This window comes from Capra hircus, chromosome 12 (genome assembly GCF_001704415.2).
Source record: "Capra hircus breed San Clemente chromosome 12, ASM170441v1, whole genome shotgun sequence".
Taxonomy (NCBI): domain Eukaryota; kingdom Metazoa; phylum Chordata; class Mammalia; order Artiodactyla; family Bovidae; genus Capra; species Capra hircus.
Window position 1 is genome coordinate 13,938,074 of NC_030819.1, and position 19,931 is coordinate 13,958,004.

Consider the following 19,931-nt stretch of genomic DNA (forward strand, 5'->3'; position numbering starts at 1 on the left):
AAAGTGAAGTCGCTCAGTTGTGTCTGATCCTCAGCGATCCCATGGACTGTAGCCTTCCAGGCTCCTCCGTCCATAGGATTTTCCAGGCAAGAGTACTGGAGTGGGGTGCCATTGCCTTCTCCAAGTGACTGTGTTACCTGGCTCCTTTTCCCAATTAATTGTAGAGAAGAAGCCAATTCTGACTCCATGTTGAAACTATTTCTTTGACTTGTTTTTTGTTGCTTTCGTTATTATAATCATACTGAATGTCCTACCTCAGAGAATCCTGCTACTCTGCCTGTTAAACTAAAGAGCCTTTGTTCAGAATCCTGACCACTTGTAGATGGTGGAAAGGAGGAAATTAACACATCCGCTGCCTGAGTCTTGCCATTCTAGGAGATTCGCAAGATTAATGGCCTTTTTACTTTGTTTCCTCACCTCCCCAGCTTGACCTATAAAAGAACCTGGCATCTAGATCCCGATAAGATGGTTATTTTGAGATGCTAGCTTGGCATCTTCCCAGTCAGTGGGCTCCCCAAATAAATTCTCTTCTTCCTGGCCTCAACCCCTCATCTCATTGGCCTGTTGTGTGGTGAGCAGAGCGAGGTTGGATTCAGTAACAAATTCAGACTCCAGATGTGCTGTGTCATGGGACTTCTCAGCACTGTTTGAGTCTGCATGTTGGTCAGAACCCAATTTGATGATGTATCCTCTGCTGTTTCTATTTCTCTTTTCTTTTAATGTTAGTATATTGACAGTAAGCTAGATAATTCTATAATAAATCTTGGTACTATTTATTTGTATGTAATGAGTGCCTTATTTTGTTAGCAAATCCTTTGAACCTGACATGAAAGTGAAAGCTTTCTACAAAGCAGTGTTTCCACTGTAAGTCTCCACCGTCGCTGAAGGGCCCTGGGTGTGCTTCTGGATGATGGCATCAAACCAGTGTCATCATTTCCTAGGCTGCCTCTCATTTGTGTGTCTATTCTTCAGTGAAAGTTGGTGAATTTAACTTAGAGGAAAATAACCTGAGTCAAAACACCTTCCTGTCAGTGGGAGGAATTGAAATATATGCTCAGGCTTTTCCCTCTAATTTAAGTCAGGCTTTACCCCTCTAATTTAATCAGAAAATGATGACTGGGAAATTAGTTTACCTTGGACTTTACTTCAAGTCCTCTGAAATGGTTTGTCCATCTGGGACTCATGCATGGATGATTTCAGAGTCACCAACACCACAGTTGAAGAGAGCCTGTTCCTGGCCCCTAATGTACTCACTGAAAGAGTGGATTTAGCTGCCTTTTCTCAGTTCAGTTCAGTTCAGTCGCTCAGTCATGTCCGACTCTTTGCGACCCCATGAATCGCAGCATGCCAGGCCTCCCTGTCCATCACCAACTCCCAGAGTTCACTCAGACTCACATCCATCGAGTCAGTGATGCCATCCAGTCATCTCATCCTCTGTCGTCCCCTTCTCCTCCTGCCCCCAATCCCTCCCAGCATCAAAGTCTTTTCCAATGAGTCAACTCTTCACATGAGACGGCCAAAGTACTGGAGTTTCAGCTTCAGAATCAATCATTCCAATGAACACCCAGGACTGATCTCCTTTAGGGTGGACTGGTTGGATCTCTTTGCAGTCCAAGGGACTCTCTAGAGTCTTCTCCAACACCACAGTTCAAAGGCATCAATTCTTCGGCACTCAGCCTTCTTCACAGTCCAACTCTCACATCCATACATGACCACTGGAAAAACTATAGCCTTGACTAGACAGACCTTAGTTGGCAAAGTAATGTCTCTGCTTTTGAATATGCTATCTAGGTTGCTCATAACTTTTCTTCCAAGGAGTAATCGTCTTTTAGTTTCATCGCCTGCAATTACCATTTGCAGTGATTTTGGAGTCCAAAAAAATAAAGTCTGACACTGTTTCCACTGTTTCCCCATCTATTTCCCATGAAATGATGGGACCAGATGCCATGATCTTCATTTTCTGAATGTTGAGCTTTAAGCCAACTTTTTCACTTTCCTCTTTTACTTTCATCAAGAGGCTTTTTAGTTCCTCTTCACTTTCTGCCATAAGGGTGGTGTCATCTGCATATCTGAGGTTATTGATATTTCTCCCGGCAATCTTGATTCCAGCTTGTGTTTCTTCCAGTCCAGCGTTTCTCATGAGGTACTCTGCATATAAGTTAAATAAGCGGGGTGACAATATACAGCCTTGGCATACTCCTTTTCCTATTTGGAACCAGTCTGTTGTTCCATGTCCAGTTCTAACTGTTGCTTCCTGACCTGCATACAGATTTCTCAAGAGGCAGGTCAGGTGGTCTGGTATTCCCATCTCTATCAGAATTTTCCACAGTTTATATGTGATCCACACAGTCTTTTCTAGAGTGTGGTTAATATTTTTGTGCTATGACATGTTACTATTTTGAGAAACTAAAACAATGTAAAATGAAAGCATAAAAGCTAAATGGAACAGTTTGCAAGGACTGACATCAGTGAAATGGAGGCCAAGTAACTCGTGTGTGTGTATATATATGTATATATAAGGCTTAGAACCTATCTTAAAATGGTTCATTGTTGTTCATGAAAATCAAAGTAAGAGATGGTATTAATTTCTGAGCTGTAGAAAGAGAGTAGGTAAAATAATGATGAATTTTCACAACAGAGCAATTGCTGCCCTTCATTGGATGCACCCAAGTTAAGCTTTGAGTGAGCAGGAAACCTGTGTGTGTCTGTTTGTCTTTGTGGCTGTCAGGGAGGCTTATGATGGAGACAGTCTCTATCTTCTTGTGGTCGTGTGCTTTGCATATTGTGATCCACACTGTGCATGGAGTCCCACTGTTGGTTTGAAGAGAAAATAGACATCAGTCACCAATAGCAAGTTATAATCAATTCATGTCCTTTTTCCACTTATGGAGGGTGTTCATACACTTCCTTAGATTCTCACAGCTTCCTTGAATTGAGTGATTCTGGTTTCTTCAGCACATTATATAGAAGAGGAAAATGAGACTTAGGGAGGTCAGAGGACTTGTTTATCATGGAGACCCCAGCATGCTACTTGCTTTCTCCCCAGATTTCTAAAGTAGAGACAGAAGTGAGGGCGTCATCTGCAGCAAGGTACTGCTGTGTATCTTAGGGTGATGCCTGAGGGGTTTACTAGATAATTTGAAGTAAAGATTTCTCATGTAATAACTGTGTAACTTAAACCTGATTGTTACCTGGTCATTTTGGGGGTTTTCTTGTCATTTTTTAAAAATTTCCCTAGATACTCTGGGGAAAATAGACTAATTTGTCTACTTCTTAAATAACACTCAAATATAACTTATGATAGATTCTCAGATCCTCAAGTCAAAACTTCATATCCTTCTTAACTTTGAGTGTTTCCTGCTTCCACGGACAAGGATCTACTTAGTCCAAATGATCTGCTTGGTGTCCCTCAGCATGTTGTTTCTTTCCTTTTGTTTTCCTGCCCAGCCTGCTCTTTCTGTTCCCATTTCTTGTACAGACCTCGTCTGTCACACTATGGCTTGCCTTAAGTATCACTGTGAAGACTCGGGTCAGGTTTCATCCCTTCTCTGAAAATGGGCAGTGGAGACCAAGATCAGCAAAACTGGCAATTTACGATAAAACAAGTCCTGTGCCTTCACCAGCCTGGACCACCAGCTCTCACACCTGTGTCTCTAGCACAGACCTGCACACCTGCCTGTCCAGCTGCACAGTGATATCACTGAGAGGTCATTTCTGCTTGTCCACAAGAGAAGTCTCCTAAATATGCCTCCCCCATCTTCTGCAACTCAGTAAATGGTGACCCTGTCCTTCCCCTTCCTCACCCCAAACATCACAGTCCTCTTCTCTTACAATCCATACCTGTCCTGTCAGCAGGTTTTACAGATTCCACCTTCCAAGTATGTCTGGAGTGTGACTCTGTCTCTCCATTTCCACTGCTCCCTAAATTATTCTAGTAGCCCCCTCACTTGTATCTGCCCTTATCATTCCCCCTCCCCTCCCCCACAAAAAAAATACAATCTGACTGTCTGTTTATTGCAAAGCACAGAAGTGATTCCTTAAAAACTTCAGACCAGGTCCCTCCTCCCCTTCCCCTCCCCCCTTTACTGGCAGTGATACCAGTCTCCTGCTCTGTCTCTGCCCTCACTCCCCTCATTCTCACTCTGCTTTCCTGGCCTCCTTGCCCTGAACACCTTGGGCATCTCCCTGTGGCCCCTGCACTCGCCCCTCCCTCTGTGAGGAGCATCCTCTCCAGGTCTGCCTAAGCCCCTGCCCCTCTCTCCCAGATCTGCTCACACCTCTCTGAGCAGAGCCCTCACACCCCAGTGTGGACTCACTTCCCTCCTTCACTCCCCCTCCCCCTGAGCAGCTTCCTTTTCCTTCTCATCCTCAGTACTTGCACTCAGGTTTATTTTCCATATTCTCCGTCTCCTACCATGGAGAAGAATTCTAGGGGTTCTGTTTCCTCATGGTCGAATTCACTGTTCTCAGAACAATGGCTCATGTGTAGTCAATCCTCAATAAATACCTGTTGAAATGGTTAACTGCATAAATGCTTTGAAAAAATATAGAATGAAAACAAATGAAAAGCCCTGAGAGGTTTTTTAATTTTCCCTGTTACAGTTTAGTCACTATGAAATAAGCCCATTGCTGTTGATTAAATACTTTGTATGAAGAACTGATGCTAAAAGGTTAGGATGGCAGGAGGAGAACACATTTTAATTCTTTTTTCTTTTTGCCCTTTTCTATCTCCATACAGGATTTCCAGAATTTGAAGGAAAGAGATCTAACTGTGACAGGAGATGGAGGAACCCCGCTGAGTGAAGGACAGAAAGCCCGGGTCAGCCTTGCCAGGTAAATGGGGTTTCAGTTGCCATCCTGCCCCTCCTCCTCCGCAGCTCCTAGTGGACCTGAGCGCGCAGACCCCACTCACCGGGTGCGCCTGGGTGAAGCAGGGTCTTGGCCCTTTCCCCGAGCTTGTAGGAGGAACCTGGAGTTGTTGGACTCAGAGATGAGACCCAGGGAGTGTGAAGTGTCCTCTCCTGACGTCTCTCTACATTTTCTAGAGCCATGTATCAGGACGCAGACATCTACCTCCTGGATGATCCGCTCAGCGCAGTAGATGCAGGAGTCAGCAGGCACTTATTTGAACAGTGAGTTTGCTCCTGTTTTCTATCATCTCTGCTTTCCAGGAACCCTGTAGAGATCAGGGAAGAGAGCTCAGGAAAGCCTTTGTGCTTCAGGAGACTCAGCTCACTCTTCCCTGGTGTTCCTCCCTCCCCTCCCTTCCCTCCACAGATCCATCATAGAGAAATTTTGCACCATGATGAGGTCAGGACAGGAGAATACAGCAGGTGCTTCTAGTTTGTGTAGGACAGTGGGGTCCGTGCTTTAGGGAGTAAGGGATACATGGCAAATTCCCCCGTTACTTGCACTTGATGGATCCAGACACTGTGGATGGATCCAGACTCCAGGGATAAGAAGGATGATGTAAAGTTTTTAAATCAGAGAGTAGGACTTGGTAACCTGGTAAATGGCTGTCAATTCTTTTCCTTTGTCATTTGTTGAAGGCACATTAGAAGTGAATTTTTCAGTACAGACATAGGGCTTCCGTGGAAAGACCCTGTTGGTTTATGCTTATTATTCTGTTGGTTTAGAATTGCTTAGTAAAGTATTTACAGATGATTTAGAATTTACAGATGATTTATTCCAAATCTGAGTATGGCTCAATTATTTAACATTTCTTCATGGATGCTTACTAAAATTAATACTTAGACCCACATGTAGGGTTAACTTGAATTTGAAACTTGGTATCTAGAATCTTTCTGAAGTCCTGACTCTTACTTTGTGTTTCTGGAATTTGTTGTCAGTGGCTCTTTCTTGGCCACAGAACTCCTGGAGAACAGTTCTGTTGCTTCTCTGTCCCAACACATGCTGGCTGAGGCCTCTGGTGGAGTCTAGACTGGCGTCTTTGAAAGTCTCATGAATTCGCTTTTTCTGAAGCAGCCTCCACATCTACCCCATGGTTAGTTCCCTTGCTGTTGTTCACCTTGTTAAAGACAATGAGCCTTCCAGCTGCATATATCAACACCCCGCTGTGTGCACTGAGATTGATACCCTTACAGATGTTCCTGCACAAAACCTCTTACTTTACAAGGAGGATGGTGAGCCAGGAGAGGGGAAGGACCCACACTGGGCAGGATAAGGGAGACTAGGACACAGCTCTCATTCCTGCCACTAAGGAACCTGTCTCTGTGTGGAGCTTGTTAAGACAGATGCCAGGGGAAAGCTCAGCAGAGTCAAGGTTTAGAGAGTTTTGATACAGTAAATGCTAAGTGAAGTGTCAGCTGGAGGCTTTCACTGAAGTTGGAAAGCTCCCTGTGCCCGGGGCTGGGTGGGAAGTGCCCTGGGGGCCTGCAGGCTGGGCAGGTGTGTGGAGGCTGAGAAGAGGACCCAGTTCCTTTGCTGAAGGAAGAGTAGAAGCTCAGGTGTGGAGGGAGGAGGAAGCAGGGCTGTGAGGAGAACAGCAGGTATGTCCTTGTCTGAAGGAGGTGGGGTGTTTGGCAGAGAGAAGCTATTTGGAAATTCTTGCTGTCAGGTTCTGTGTTACTTTGCTGGGGCTGTCTGTCCTGGCTGCTCTCACAGGAAACCACAGCCTAGGCAGCTTATAAAAAACAGAAATTTATTCCTCAGGGTTCAGGAGGCTGGAAAAGTCCAAGGTGAGGGTGCTGAGAGATTCAGTGTCTGGTGAGGGCACGATTCCCATGTCCTCACATGGGGAAGGGGTGAGGGAGCCCTGTGGGTCCCCTTTATAAGGGCACTAATCCCATTCATGAAGGCTCCACCCTCATGACCTGTCACCTCCCAATGGCTACACTTCTAGTACACAGTGGGAATTAGGTTTCAATCTATGAATTTTGAGGACAAAAACATTCAGTCTATAGCAAGTTGCCACAGATGGGGTACTTAAAGAACAGAAATTCATTTTCTCACAGTCCTTGAGGCTGGAAGTTGGCTGTGTGGGCAGCTTTGGTTTTTGCTGAGAACGCTGTCCTTGGCTGCTGGTGGCATCCACTTCGCTGTCTCCTCACATGGTCTTCTGTCCATGTGAACCCCTGTCTCTGTCCTTTAAAAAAAATTATCGAAATATAATTGATTTACATTATTGTGTTAATTTCTTTGTATGGCCAAGTTACTCAGTTATATACATACATACATTCTTTTTAATATTCTCTTCATTATGATTTATCTCAGAATATCAAATAGAGCTCTCTACACTATATGGTAGGACCTTGTTGTTTATCCATTCTACACATAACACTTCACATTCTGCTAACCTCAGACTTCCAGTTCTTCCCTCCCCTACACCCCTTCCACCCATGCAACCATAATCTGTTCACTATGCCTGTGAGTCTGTTTCTGTTTTGTTAATACGTTCATTATTGCCATATTTTAGATTCTACATGTAAGTGATATCATATGATATTTGTCTTTCTCATTCTGACTTACTTCACTTAGTATGATAACCTCCAGGTCCATCCATGTTTCTGCAACTGGCATTCTTTTTCCTTTTTTTATGGCTGAGTAGTATTACATTATCTCCATGTACCACAACCATTCATCTGTTGGTGGACATTACGTTGTTTCCATGTTTGGCTATTGTGAATAGTGCTGCTATGAATATAGGGATACATGTCTTTTTCATGTATGGTTTTGTGCATACAAATGCCCAGGAGTGGGGTTACTGGAATATAAGATAATTCTACTTTTAGTTTTCTGAGGAAACTCCATGCTGTCTTCTACAGTGCCTGCAGCAACTTCCATTCCCAGCAGTAGTGTAGGGGGCTCCCTTTTCTCCACACCCTCTCAGCCATTGTTATTTTAGTGTTGACCATTCTAACTGGTGTGAGGTGATGCCTCATTGTAGTTTTGATTTGCATTTCTCTGATAATTCACAACGTTGAGCTCCTTTTCATATGCCTATTGGCCATCTGTATGTGTCCTTTGCAAAAGTGTCTATTTAGTTCTTCTGCCCATTTTTCGATCAGATTTTGTTGTTGTTCAGTTGTATGAGCTGTCCGTATATTTTGGAAATTAAGCCCTTGTTGGTCACATCGTTTGCAAATATTTTTTCCCAGTCTATAGGTTGTCTTTTCATTGTGTTTATGGTTTCCTTTGCTGTGCAAAATCTTGTAAATTTGATTAGGTCCCATTTGTTTATTTTTTTAATTAAAAAAATAATTCCTTGTGGCCGTACCTGGTCTTTGTTGCTGTGATGGTTTTTCTCTAGTTATGACAAGCAGGGACTATTCTCTAGTTGTGGTGTGTGGACTTCTCATTGAGATGGCTTCTCTTGTTGCAGAGCATGGGGTCTAGGATGTGTGGGCTCAGTGGTTCCAGCTCCTGGGCTCCAGAGCTCAGGCTCAGTATTTGTGGCGCATGGGTTTCATTGCTCTGCGCATGTGGGATCTTCTGGGACCAGGAATGGATCCTGTGTCTCCTGCACTGGCAGGTGGATCCTTTACCACTGAGCCACCAGGGCAGCTGCCTATTGTATGTTTTTGTTTACATTTCTATTGCCTTAGAAAATTGACCTAAGAAAACATTGGTATAATTTATGTCAGAGAATATTTTGCCTTTAATCTGTTCTAGGAGTTTTATGGTGTCACATCTTATGATAAAGTCTTTAAGCCACTTTTAGTTTATTTTGTGCACGGTGGGAGGCTGTGTTCTAACTTCACTGATTTGCATGCCTGTGTTTCTGTCCTTATGTCTTAGTCTCCTCTTCATCCAAGCACACCAGTCAGATCAGATTACGTGCAGTGTATTTAAGGGTAATGATTACTTCTTTATGGTCCCTGTCACCAAAGTCTAAGGTGCTAATAACTAACGTGACATGTGAATTTGAGGAGGACATGATTGGTGTAGAGCAGGCCTAGAATGGCAAAGTAAAACGACTTCAGCAGAGTCAGTAGGTATGTGAGGAGCTCTGAGCTCTGGACACAAGGAGCTGGGATTCCACATCCACTAACTGTGGATAGACTTTGGTGGAAATTGCCCAAATGTAAGATGTGCTTAGTGTTGGGGTGATGAAAGAGTTGTGGAGATGGATGGTAGTGATGGCTGCACAACAATGTGAATGTACTTAATGCCACTATATGGCTATATGATTAAAATGGTAAATTTCATGTTAGTTATATTGTAACACACATACCCACAAACCTGCATAATAGCACTGAATCTTTGAGAACGGGAGAAAACAGGGTGAATGACATATGGCATGGCCTCCAGCTCTGATCTGACCCCCCTTTCCCAGCCTCTTCTGTTCATGACTTGATGAATTTTCCCTTAGAGAAGTGTCTTGTGTCTTGTCATGAGTTCAGTGACAGGCACTAGTGCTGTGACAGGGATTCCTCACCCCCACCCTCCTGGTGTCATGTGTATCTCAGCCTCCTTGTTCCCAGCACCCCACCCTGAACTCACAAATGTGGTTACCCCATCTTGTGAGCATCTGCACATGTTCTTCATCAATGCAGGAACAGATCTACTGGTCATAGCATCCCTGTCACAGGGAGAGGAGAGCGAGGCATTTTGGTGCCAAGTAGAGTGTGCTGATCACAGAGGTTCTCCTGAGTTCTTTTTCCTAACACCGGAGATATTTATAAAATCCTCTCAAATATTTTGGGTGTACCACTTTGGATATATACTTGATAGAAGCAAGCTTAAGACTGTCATTTGTAATCAGAACCACACATTCTCTAGGGAAATTTAAAGCAGAGAGCGTGAAAGCAATTTAGGAAACCACTCAGCAGCAACTGGAGAATGTTCTTAAGTTAGAGAATCAGATGGAACAATATGCTGTGAGATATGGCGATTGTGTGGAAACTTGGTCATGGGGAGGTTTTGTATTAAAAGTGAATGAGTTACACTTCTACTTTCTGTTAAGTTTCCTTCAGCCATGAATTTATATCAAAGGTCATTAAGATTCATGACTTTTACAGCTTTATGCTGTGAACACAGTGGATTCTATTAGCTACAGGAGGTGAACTGATGCAGCCTCACCTGTGTCCAGCCATGGGTCTCATCCTGGTTCAGCCCCACATCACCAGACCCCTGCTTCCTGCATCATCAGCTCTTGGGGTCTGTCCTGATCAGACTGCCATGCTGCTGCCTACACAGCTCACCCACCTGCTCCAGCCCTTCATGGACACCACCCACACCCTCCTCCCCCACCACTCAGGAAGTAGCTCCAGGTCCTCAAACAGGCTTCTTCTGCCCCCATCAGCCTTTCCAGTTCATCCCCACACCCACTCGGTATCCAGCTGTGCTGGCTCTGTGGGGTCCTTTCTCACCCCATCTGTCTGTACACACTGGTCCCTCTGTCCAGAGCCAGGGAGCAGCGTCCAGGACACAGAAGGAAGGCGGAAGGCGGCCCTACCATTCCCTCCTTCTCCTCCAGGGGGCGCCCATGCCCTCTGTCTTCCCACAGCCCTCAGTGGGTGCACTTGACCATTTATGAGTCCCCCTGCCACCCATAAACTATGAATGCAGGAAGGCGCCTCACCCCAGCATCTTCTGTCCTAGGGACCCTGCACCTGCTGTGCCTTCTTCCTGGAGGTTTCCCTGGATAGTCACAGGGCTTCCATGTCTCCACATCTAAGACAGCAACTCCCCTTGTTTTTCCTTCAGAGCACAGGTCACAGCCCAATAGCACATTTTTATATTTGTTCAGTGTCCTCTACAGGGTGCAGAGTATTATCTTTTATCTTGACGTGTGGGTGGGTCCTCAGCACTTAGGACATTGCCTGGTCCTTCAATAAACCTCTGCTGATTGAATGAATGAAGGTGGGGACTCTCTCTCTGTCTTATTTGTATCACCTCCACCACAGGATGTGTCCCCTCTTAATACAGCCCTTATATAGGATTATATGTGGATCATAGAATTAACACAGCCTTTATATAGGAATAACTGTTATACAACTGGTTGCTGACTCAATCATTTCTATGGCATGACTTGGAAATTTTTAAAAACTTGGAAAAGAGTGTATTTTTCTAGTGACTTGATGAAAGCATTATTTAGAAAAAGTTCCAAGCCATCAACTGATCACTTCATTGTAATTATTTGTATTACCTTATCTGTGATGGAATGTTAGGAAGAAAACATCTTAAAACTTTTGGGTTGATTCATCTTGGACGTAACACCCCATCAGATTTGATTAACATCCACCTTGGGGGGCTATTGGCAGGCAATTATGAATAAGGAGAAAAAAATCTGTTTAAAAACTTTAGTTCTAAGTTGAAAAGGTGTTAATCAAGAAACAGGTATAAACACTGAGCTGATGGATGTCAAAAGGTGAGAATGAATCCTTTTGGACTTAACAAAGCAATGGTGTATGTTTCTACATCCTTGGGGTCTTGCTTCTGATCACAGACCCAGTGTCCAGAGTGTCCCCTTAGGACTTTTCTATCCTGAGTCCAAAGCACATGACTGCTTGTGGTTACGGAGGAGTGGAGAAGGGGCCTGACCTTTACTGAGTGGATTGGTGGTTTGATTTGTCAGAATGTGTGGATGAGTTTTCATTGACCTTGTTTTGAGATGAAGAAACTGAGGTTGGGTTGCTCATCTGACGTCAGTTTTGTGAGAGGGACTGAGATGTAATCTGTTGGCTCCAGACTCTCCATCTGACTCACTCACAGGCTGAGCTGTGGCCCAGGTTCCTGAGATTTGCTCTGCGAGGGGCTGGGGCATCCAGATTGCCTGCCTGGAGCCTGCCTGTGGTCACCGGGGCCCCAGACTCACCCATTTGCTTCCCTGGAGGGGTTGTGAGCCCTATGGAATGAGACTACAGCTGAGTCCCTAGTGGTCTACATTTGAAATGTAGGAGTAGTTTTTTTTTTTTTTTACTGTGGAAAAAATTTAAGGTTGAATACTGAGGGTGTCTTGACTAAGAGACCTGATGGGTCCTCTGAGCCACTGGATGACTTCCACTGTGATGTGGGCCATTTGGGTTCTGTTCTTTTACTTTCATGTTTGGAAGGTGTCCAGTCCTAATGAAAGAGAGTTGCTTCCTGGATGGAACTGGGAATGTTGTAGAGAGTGATGGAGGTCATGCTGACATTTATTTTACATCTAACATTCTTTGGGAACAAGCATCTAGCAAATGCACTCTGGCAAAGATTACCAAGAATCTATTAAAATTTTTTTGTGTGAATATTTACATCATTAATTATAAATAATCACCTAGAAAGCTAAGAATGTACACATTTTTAAATGACATGAATCCCTCTTCTCCCATTTCCAAATAGTGAAAAAATACTGTTTTAGTTTATTCAAGTTTTGAAATCTCAGTATTATTCAGTTGTTTTCCTTTGTGAAACATGTAAATAATTGTTAAGCTGAGTTTCAGAGGAAAAGACTTATCTGTTGGTGTCTCCTTCACTGGACTGATTTTAAGAATTTTTTGTAGCAGTAGATTCAAATTTGCTGCTGATAAATTTAAGAACCTAGTTGGATTAATTGACTTATGTTTATTTAATTTTTATTATTGATTTGGCATTTAAACTAAAGATCTTTGGATGCTATGTGGTCTTTGTCTCACTGTTTTCAAAATATGTTTTCTGTTTGAGGCACTTCATTAATGTGCTTTTGCTTTCTGTACCTTTTACATTTGTAGGTGTGTTCGTCAGGCCTTGAAGGAGAAGATCACAATCTTAGTCACTCATCAGTTGCAATACCTAAAAGATGCAAGTCAGATTCTGATATTAAAAGATGTAAGTAATTTCTAGAAGTCTGTGGAATTACTAGCCCTCAGATGTGTTGGGAGAAGGCAACAGCAACCCACTCCAGTAACTCTTGCCTGGAAAATCCGATGGACGGAGGAGCCTGGTGGGCTGCAGTCCATGGGGTCGCAAAGAGTCGGACACAACTGAGCGACTTCACTTTCACTTTTCACTTTCATGCATTGGAGAAGGAAATGGCAACCCACTCCAGTGTTCTTGCCTCGAGAATCCCAGGGACAGTGGAGCCTGGTGGGCTGCCGTCTATGGGGTCGCACAGAGTCAGACACGACTGAAGCGCCTTAAGAGCAGCAGCAGGTGTGTTGAAGGACGGACCTCCTTTCTGGTCATTTTCCTTGGCTTCATGGTAAGCACCCTCTTCTCCCTCAGTTTTTCACCCCCTTCTTCTCAGAGCTGGTGTTCACACCTTGGAGGATGAACCTAAAGCTCTATAGAAATGTCACTATTACCCTCTAAGCCATGCAAACCCTACAGTGTATAAGAGTGCAACCACAGGATTATTGAATCATCTACTGCTCTAGTGAAGCTTGTTAAGGATAATGATGCAATTTTATTTAGAACTTTTTATTTTTGTCTTCCATGACTGAAGTCAAAGTGTATTACTTACAAATTAGAGATTCTAAGATCTGTTGTATCCAAGGGATTGTCATACCTAGGTTGCCTAAAGAGCATATTCCATTAACACCGGAAGTGAGGTTGGGTATCCGAGCACCTGGATCAGACATGCCCTCTCTGCTGGTGTCTCCAATTGCTGGTCTCACTGCCCAGGTCTCTTGTGTGTGCAGCAGGAGGACAAGGCCCTGCCTTCATGGGGCTCCTGTTATGGGGAGGATGTGACGAAGAGGGTGACTTCCCGGCTGTCTCCTTGAGGAGCTGGTGCCACCCAGGGTCTGAGTGACATGAAGGTGGGGGCCACACAGTCACCTGGGGGAGGGAGTCTGAGGCAGGGGGTCCTAAGGAAGGAGCTGACCTGGCAGGTTGGAGGAACTACAGGAAGCCCAGCATGTCTGAGGAGAGTGAGCAGGGGATGTGGAGAAGCTGGTCTCGGAGCAATGGCCAGGGGACTGGAAGTGGCATGGAAGTCTTGGATGGCCCAGAGCAGAAGAGAGATGTGGTCTGATATCAAATTTGAGAGATTTCTTTGATGGTCCCTTGAGGGGTGACAGAAGAAGCAATTCCAGGTCTTAGTAAACCTGAGAGGACAGAAGTGTGGGCTCAGGCTAAAGTATCAGCTTCTAGAGCTGCTGTAACCAAGTACTGCAAACTGGGTGACTTAAAACAGCGGAAGTTTATCATCTCCCTGCTCTAGAGACTATGGGCCCCAAATCCAGGTGCTGGTAAGGCCGTGCTCTCCCTGAAGGCTCCAGAGAAGAATCCTTTCTTCCAGCTTCTGGTTTTTGCCGGCCTTCCTTGGTATCCCTTGGCTTCCAACTGCAGCACTGTGGTTTCTGCCTCTGATGCCACTTGGCCATTGTCCCCGTGTCTGAGTCCCTTCTCATAAGAACATCAGTTATATTGAATTTAGGGTCACCCTGCACCAGTGTGACCTCATCTTAACTTGATTATATCTGCAAAGACCCTGTTTCCAAATAAGGTCATGTTCACAGGTGTCACGTTTGAACTTATCTTTTTGAGGAGGGAGCACCATCCAACTCACAGCTCCTAGCATGGTTGGGAGATGGGGTGGAGATTAGTGAGAAGTTTTCAAACTTGGTGGTAGTTTGATGCTTCACTTTTTGGCTTATTTACATCTGGGTCTCAGCATCTTTTTCTTTAACCCCTGACTGTTCCACAGGCCCTTGGTCAGATCCTTGACTTATGAAATGAATCTCTGCTCCAAGAAAGATTATTAAAATACAGAACCTCTGTCTCTCTGGAAGCAGTTCCATGTGTCTCCTCTAGGAACGTGACTCCTCTCCACTCCTCTAGGAATGGGGAGAGGAGCTAAGGTTTTTCAAGCTTGAGAGCAGTTGATTTCATGTACAGAGGGGGCACTTCTAGTGTGTAAATCCCAGTGTTGACAGTGTTATGAGCACAGGATTAGTGGGCAGGTGAATAATCTGTTCACCAGTCCCTAGTTGTTTTAGAGTCCCCTATTGCTTCCTTTGAGGGAACTGCCCCCAATTTTAGTACTAACAAAACAACTATTTGTACACCGGTGAGCACTCCTGGATGAGTTGGAGTCCATCCTCACTGTCGGGTCCTTCTCTCATAGGAGAGGGGAGATGGCTGCCCCGTTGTCCCCTTGGGATTGTCAACGCTTGGCTGCTGAGTGAAATTTCTGTCTTTGTACTTCTAGTCATTTCATTGTGTGTATTACAGATATGAAGTAATGAGTGGTGATTTCATTAGAGGTGTGTAAATTTTGCCTCCCAAGTGGAACAAGACACAATGTATCCTGCATAATTTTCTAGTTCTGCAGTATCAGATGGTACCCAGATGCTTCACTGGGTTTCTCCCAGTGGCTCACCTCAGGACATAGGGTGAGAGGGGTCCTAGCTAGGGTCCTGGGCCATCTTCTTCCACCTGACCTGCCTTTTCCAGAGCTGCTCTCATTTGATGAGTTCTGCATCCTGAGATTTTTTTCCCTAATGTTTTGTTTGCCACTGAATGATCACCTGCATCTTGTTTCAGGGTCAGAAGTAGTGAAACATCTGCACATTATTTTGACTTTGTAAGGGAGGGAAACTGCAAAGATGTGTCACACGTGTTCAAAGAACATGATTAGATTAGCTGTAGTTTAAGCAGCTGCCTGATTGGGGAAGCCTGGTTGGTTGCTTGTGGTCGTTTGGTGTGAAGTTTTCTCTTGGATCTGTGTGCACTGATTGTGGCTTAGGTTTTGGTTTGCAGGCACAGACTGTCAAGGCATTAGAGCCACCCCAGCCTCATGGCCTCTTTGTTTAATTATTTTAACAGATGGAATATTGAATTTTCATTTGGGAACTTCCTTGATCCTTCTGTCTCTCTAATGCACTCTAAGTTCTCCAGACAGTTGTAAAGACCATGAACATACAGCTTATGGGTTCTCTGTTCAAGGCTGGTTCCTACATGTCCTGTCCCAGCCGGGCACATGATACTGTGACAGTGATGGTGGTCAGTGAAATTTGATGAGCGACTTACCCATGCAGATGTGCTCATGCCCACCTCTGTGTCAGTAGTTTTCTTTTCTGGAATACTCTGCCCAGTGGTTTGTTTTTTTTTTTTTTTCTCTTTTAATTTTGCTTGTCACGTGAGGTTTCTCTGAGTTCTCTTATCTCTAGAGACTGTGTTGATCCTCCTAGCAACTTCTGTACTTCTTGCTTCCATAAATGCCCATGGTAGTTATGTGAATGGCCTCCATTTTTAACCCACAAGCAAATATTTCTTTCAAATACCCCAATACTTAACACAGGGTTTGGCAGAGAACAGAATGCTGAGTTCTGTTTGAGTTGGCTAGATTTCTCAAAAAGAATTCTAGAGCCAGGAATCTTTTATTTTCTTCAAAAATCATAATTTAAGACCAGATAACTTTTCTTGATTAGTATTTTAGTTGGTTTAATATTATCAAGGGCTTCCCTGGTGGCTCAGATGGCAAAGAATCTGCCTGCAATGTGGAAGACCCGGCTTCAATCCCTGGGGCAGGAAAATCCCTGGAGAAGGGAATGGCAACCCACTCCAGTATTATTGCCTGGAGAATCCCATGGACAGTGGAGCCTAGCAGGCTACAGTCCATGGAGTTGAAACAAGTCAGACACAACTGAGCAGCTAACAATATTATCAAACGTAAATTAATTCCTCTCAATTTTTTTTTTAAATTTTAGGACAAAACGGTGGAAAGGAGGACTTACTCTGAGTTCCTGAAATCTGGGATAGATATTTTTTCCCTTTTTGACAAGGGAAATAAGCAGCCCGAATCATCTCCAGTTCCAGGAACTCCTACTCTGACCTCCGAGTCTTTGGTTCAGTCTCTACCGTCTCCCAGACCCTCCTTAAAAGATGCGGCTCCAGAAGACCAAGATGTGAGTTCCTATCCTGCAGGATGCCTGAATCTGTCTGCTCTTGGTGGCCTCATGGACCTTCAGTCTGCTCTGCTCATGACATCTTTATTTGTCCCAAAGTAGATCCTAAGGTTCCCAAAGTCTTATTCCATGGAATGGATAGAAGAACATGAAAGGAGCAAGCCTGCTTGGAGTTCCCCTTTGGGTGTAGGTTAGAGAATCTTATGGGGACCAGGAATGGGTGCATTGCTGTGAATTTCTGGGTGCTTGTGGCTCACACCGAAATAACAACTCTTCAGTTTACCATAGTTACATCCTATTGCTCTGGAGGCCCCCGGGTTCCCTTATGCATCTAGAGGATTAATGTGAAGACACCCTTAGGTGAGGCCTGCTGTGATCACATTAAATCAGCTTCCTTTCCCATATGTTGGAATGTCTGGCACTGCAGGTGACTGATGGTAGTATTTTGCCCTATTGTCAGAGGTAACATGTGCAAAGGACCTGACACATGGTAGATACTTTAGAGTTATTTTCCATCTTCACCTTTCTTACCAGTCAAGACCAAGAACCACATCTTATCCACCTTGAATCCCAGTGGCCAGCATAGCGCTGTGGACATCCTAGCCTCCTGTGACTGTACAATGCATTTTAAGTCCTCCAGACAGAAATGCAGAAATGCACTAGATCTCCCTTAAAAACATACACAGATATTTCTCAATATCCAAACCAAGGAGCCTAGATAATTCTGATAAGCATTCAGATTAGTTATTCAGTTTCTAAACTCAGGAATCACTCTCTGAAATTTAAGAACCAAATAGACTCAGGTCAAAAGTCCCCCTGCTATCCAGATTCTCATGACTCTAACCCACTGTGTGAACTCAGTTTACTGCATTTGTCTAGTATTTTGAGCCCCAACTGCAGTTACACTTTCCATCATTGAGTGATACAAGTCATCTAGAGAGATACATTAATCCCATATCATTTTACGTATTATTTTAGAACAAGATTCTGCATTTGTCCTTGAATCAGGTAGGCTGTACTCGTGCTGACAGTCATGACTGACTCTAAGCAAAGTGACCCAGCAGTGCATAACCTTGTGCAAATGATGTTTCCTTATTTCTAATAGATTCCTAGTAGTGGGATAGCTGGGTAAACACCTATGTGTTTTGGCCAGATATTCCCACACCCTTCTCCATAGGAGATGGACCATCTTGTTCTCTTACCAGTGTGTGAGATATGTCTGTTTCCCACAGTTTTGCAGTGAAGCCATTGTTGAACTCTTGAAATGTGGAGTTCATCATTTAAAATTTCATCTCTCACTGCCATTTTTCCCTTCCAGACTGAGAATATACAGGTTACACTACCTCTAGAGGACTATTTGGAAGGAAAAGTTGGTTTTAAGACCTATAAGAATTACTTCACAGCCGGTGCTGCCTGGCCTGTCATCACCTTCCTTATTCTAGTAAACATCACAGCTCAGGTACGTAAGGGCGTTTATTTTGGTTTGTGCACTCAGATTGATAGTTACATCCTATTTATACTGTATTTATTTTTAAATTATTTTTAGATACGTATATTAAGAGATTTATTTTGAAAAACTGGCTGAGGTTGTGCATTCTAGCTGGGTGAATCTGAAATCAGGAAGGCAGGTCTGCAGGCTAGAAATTCAGGCAGGAGCTGACCCTGCTGACTTGAGGCAGAATTTCTTCCTCCCCTTGGAATCCTCAGGTATTGCTCTCCAGGCCTTTGTCTGACTGAACAAGGCTGCCACAAAAGTTATTACTCCATCTTTCAGCCTACTTGGATTTGTATTGAAATACATTAATGAAGAGCTGACTCATTTGAAAAGACCCTGATGTTGAGAAAGATTGAGGGCAGGAGGAGAAGGGGACAACAGGGGATGAGATAATTAGATGGCATTACCGACTCAATGGACATGAGTTTGGGTAAACTCCAGGAGTTGGTGATGGATAAGGAGGCCTTGCGTGCTGCGGTTCATGGGGTCGAAAACAGTCAGACATGACTGAGTGACTGAACTGACTGACATTACATGTGGGGAGCAGTGTCTTCTGGGAAAAAGGAGATCTCTTTTTAAAATATTAAAATGTATTGTGCCCTCCCCTGACCTGTGGTCATCTGGGATGTGGGGCTTGGTGCAGACCTGAGCTGGAAGGACCGTCTCTGTGTTCTGGAGCCTTTCTACCCCCCATGCTCAGTGAGCGGGGTGTGAGGCTCAGTGATGTCAGTGTGTGAGTGACTGCTGTTTCCTTTTCCAGGTTGCCTACGTCCTGCAGGACTGGTGGCTTGCATTCTGGTGAGTGATTCCTGGTCTGACCCAAGGTGCTGAGAAATTGGGCTGGGGTGGGGCTTGTTTAACCTCCACTTACGACCATCCGGTAATTTCCTTGAAGAAAAAGTAAACTTCCTGCGGGTGGCGGGTGATCACCTCGTGGTCTCTCCCCATGTTCCTCTCTTTAGCAGCTTCTTCACAGACAATTTGTTTTCTTTTTTTGTTTTTGAACTTTTTGTTTTGTTTTGGAGTATAGCCAGTTAACAATGTTGTGATAGTTTCAGGTGAATAGCGAAGGTACTCAGCCATACGTATGCATGTATCCATTCTACCCCAAGTCCCCCTCCTATCCAGGCTGCCACATAACATTGAGAGAGTTCCATGTGCTATGCAATAAATTCTTGTTGGTTATCTATTTTAAATATAGTGTGTGCATGGCCATCACTAACTCCCTAACTATCCCTTCCCCTCCAGCAACCATAAGTTCATTTTCTAAGTCTCTCTTCACAGACAGTTTTGAGAACTGAAAATCATCATTCAGATTTTTAAAAGGGAGACACACAGAGGGTCTTGTGAGCTGGGAAACACTTTCCAGCATGAAACATGTTTCTCAAATTGAGGTACATTTTTTTTTTTACATTTGTGTAAATTCTATGTTTATGTATAGTGTAATATTTTTTCTTCCCTGTTCCATAGGGCGAATGTACAAGGTGACCTGTATTCTGGGGCATTAGTAAAAGAAGATGTAGATATGATACTCATCCTGAACTGGTACTTAAGAGTTTATTCAGGTAAAGTTGACTCATCTGCTTTACTATATCAGAGTTTAAGGTACTTACAATGAGTCTGTGAGCAACGAGGGCTTCCAGAGTAATTCAGTAATGTCT

The 19,931-nt window shown here is 44.0% G+C and overlaps 1 protein-coding gene across 1 annotated transcript in view; it reads left to right on the forward strand.

The window, feature by feature from the left end:
* The window catches only part of LOC108637252 (multidrug resistance-associated protein 4-like), a gene marked incomplete at its 5' end in the record, with an annotated part of 74,948 nt that overhangs the window by 12,061 nt on the left and 42,956 nt on the right, over window positions 1-19,931 (forward strand). Inside the window, 7 exon segments of the mRNA XM_018056294.1 lie at window positions 4,739-4,833; window positions 5,046-5,132; window positions 12,654-12,750; window positions 16,578-16,775; window positions 18,094-18,234; window positions 19,031-19,068; window positions 19,741-19,835. Coding sequence (XP_017911783.1) covers window positions 4,739-4,833; window positions 5,046-5,132; window positions 12,654-12,750; window positions 16,578-16,775; window positions 18,094-18,234; window positions 19,031-19,068; window positions 19,741-19,835 — 751 coding nt within the window.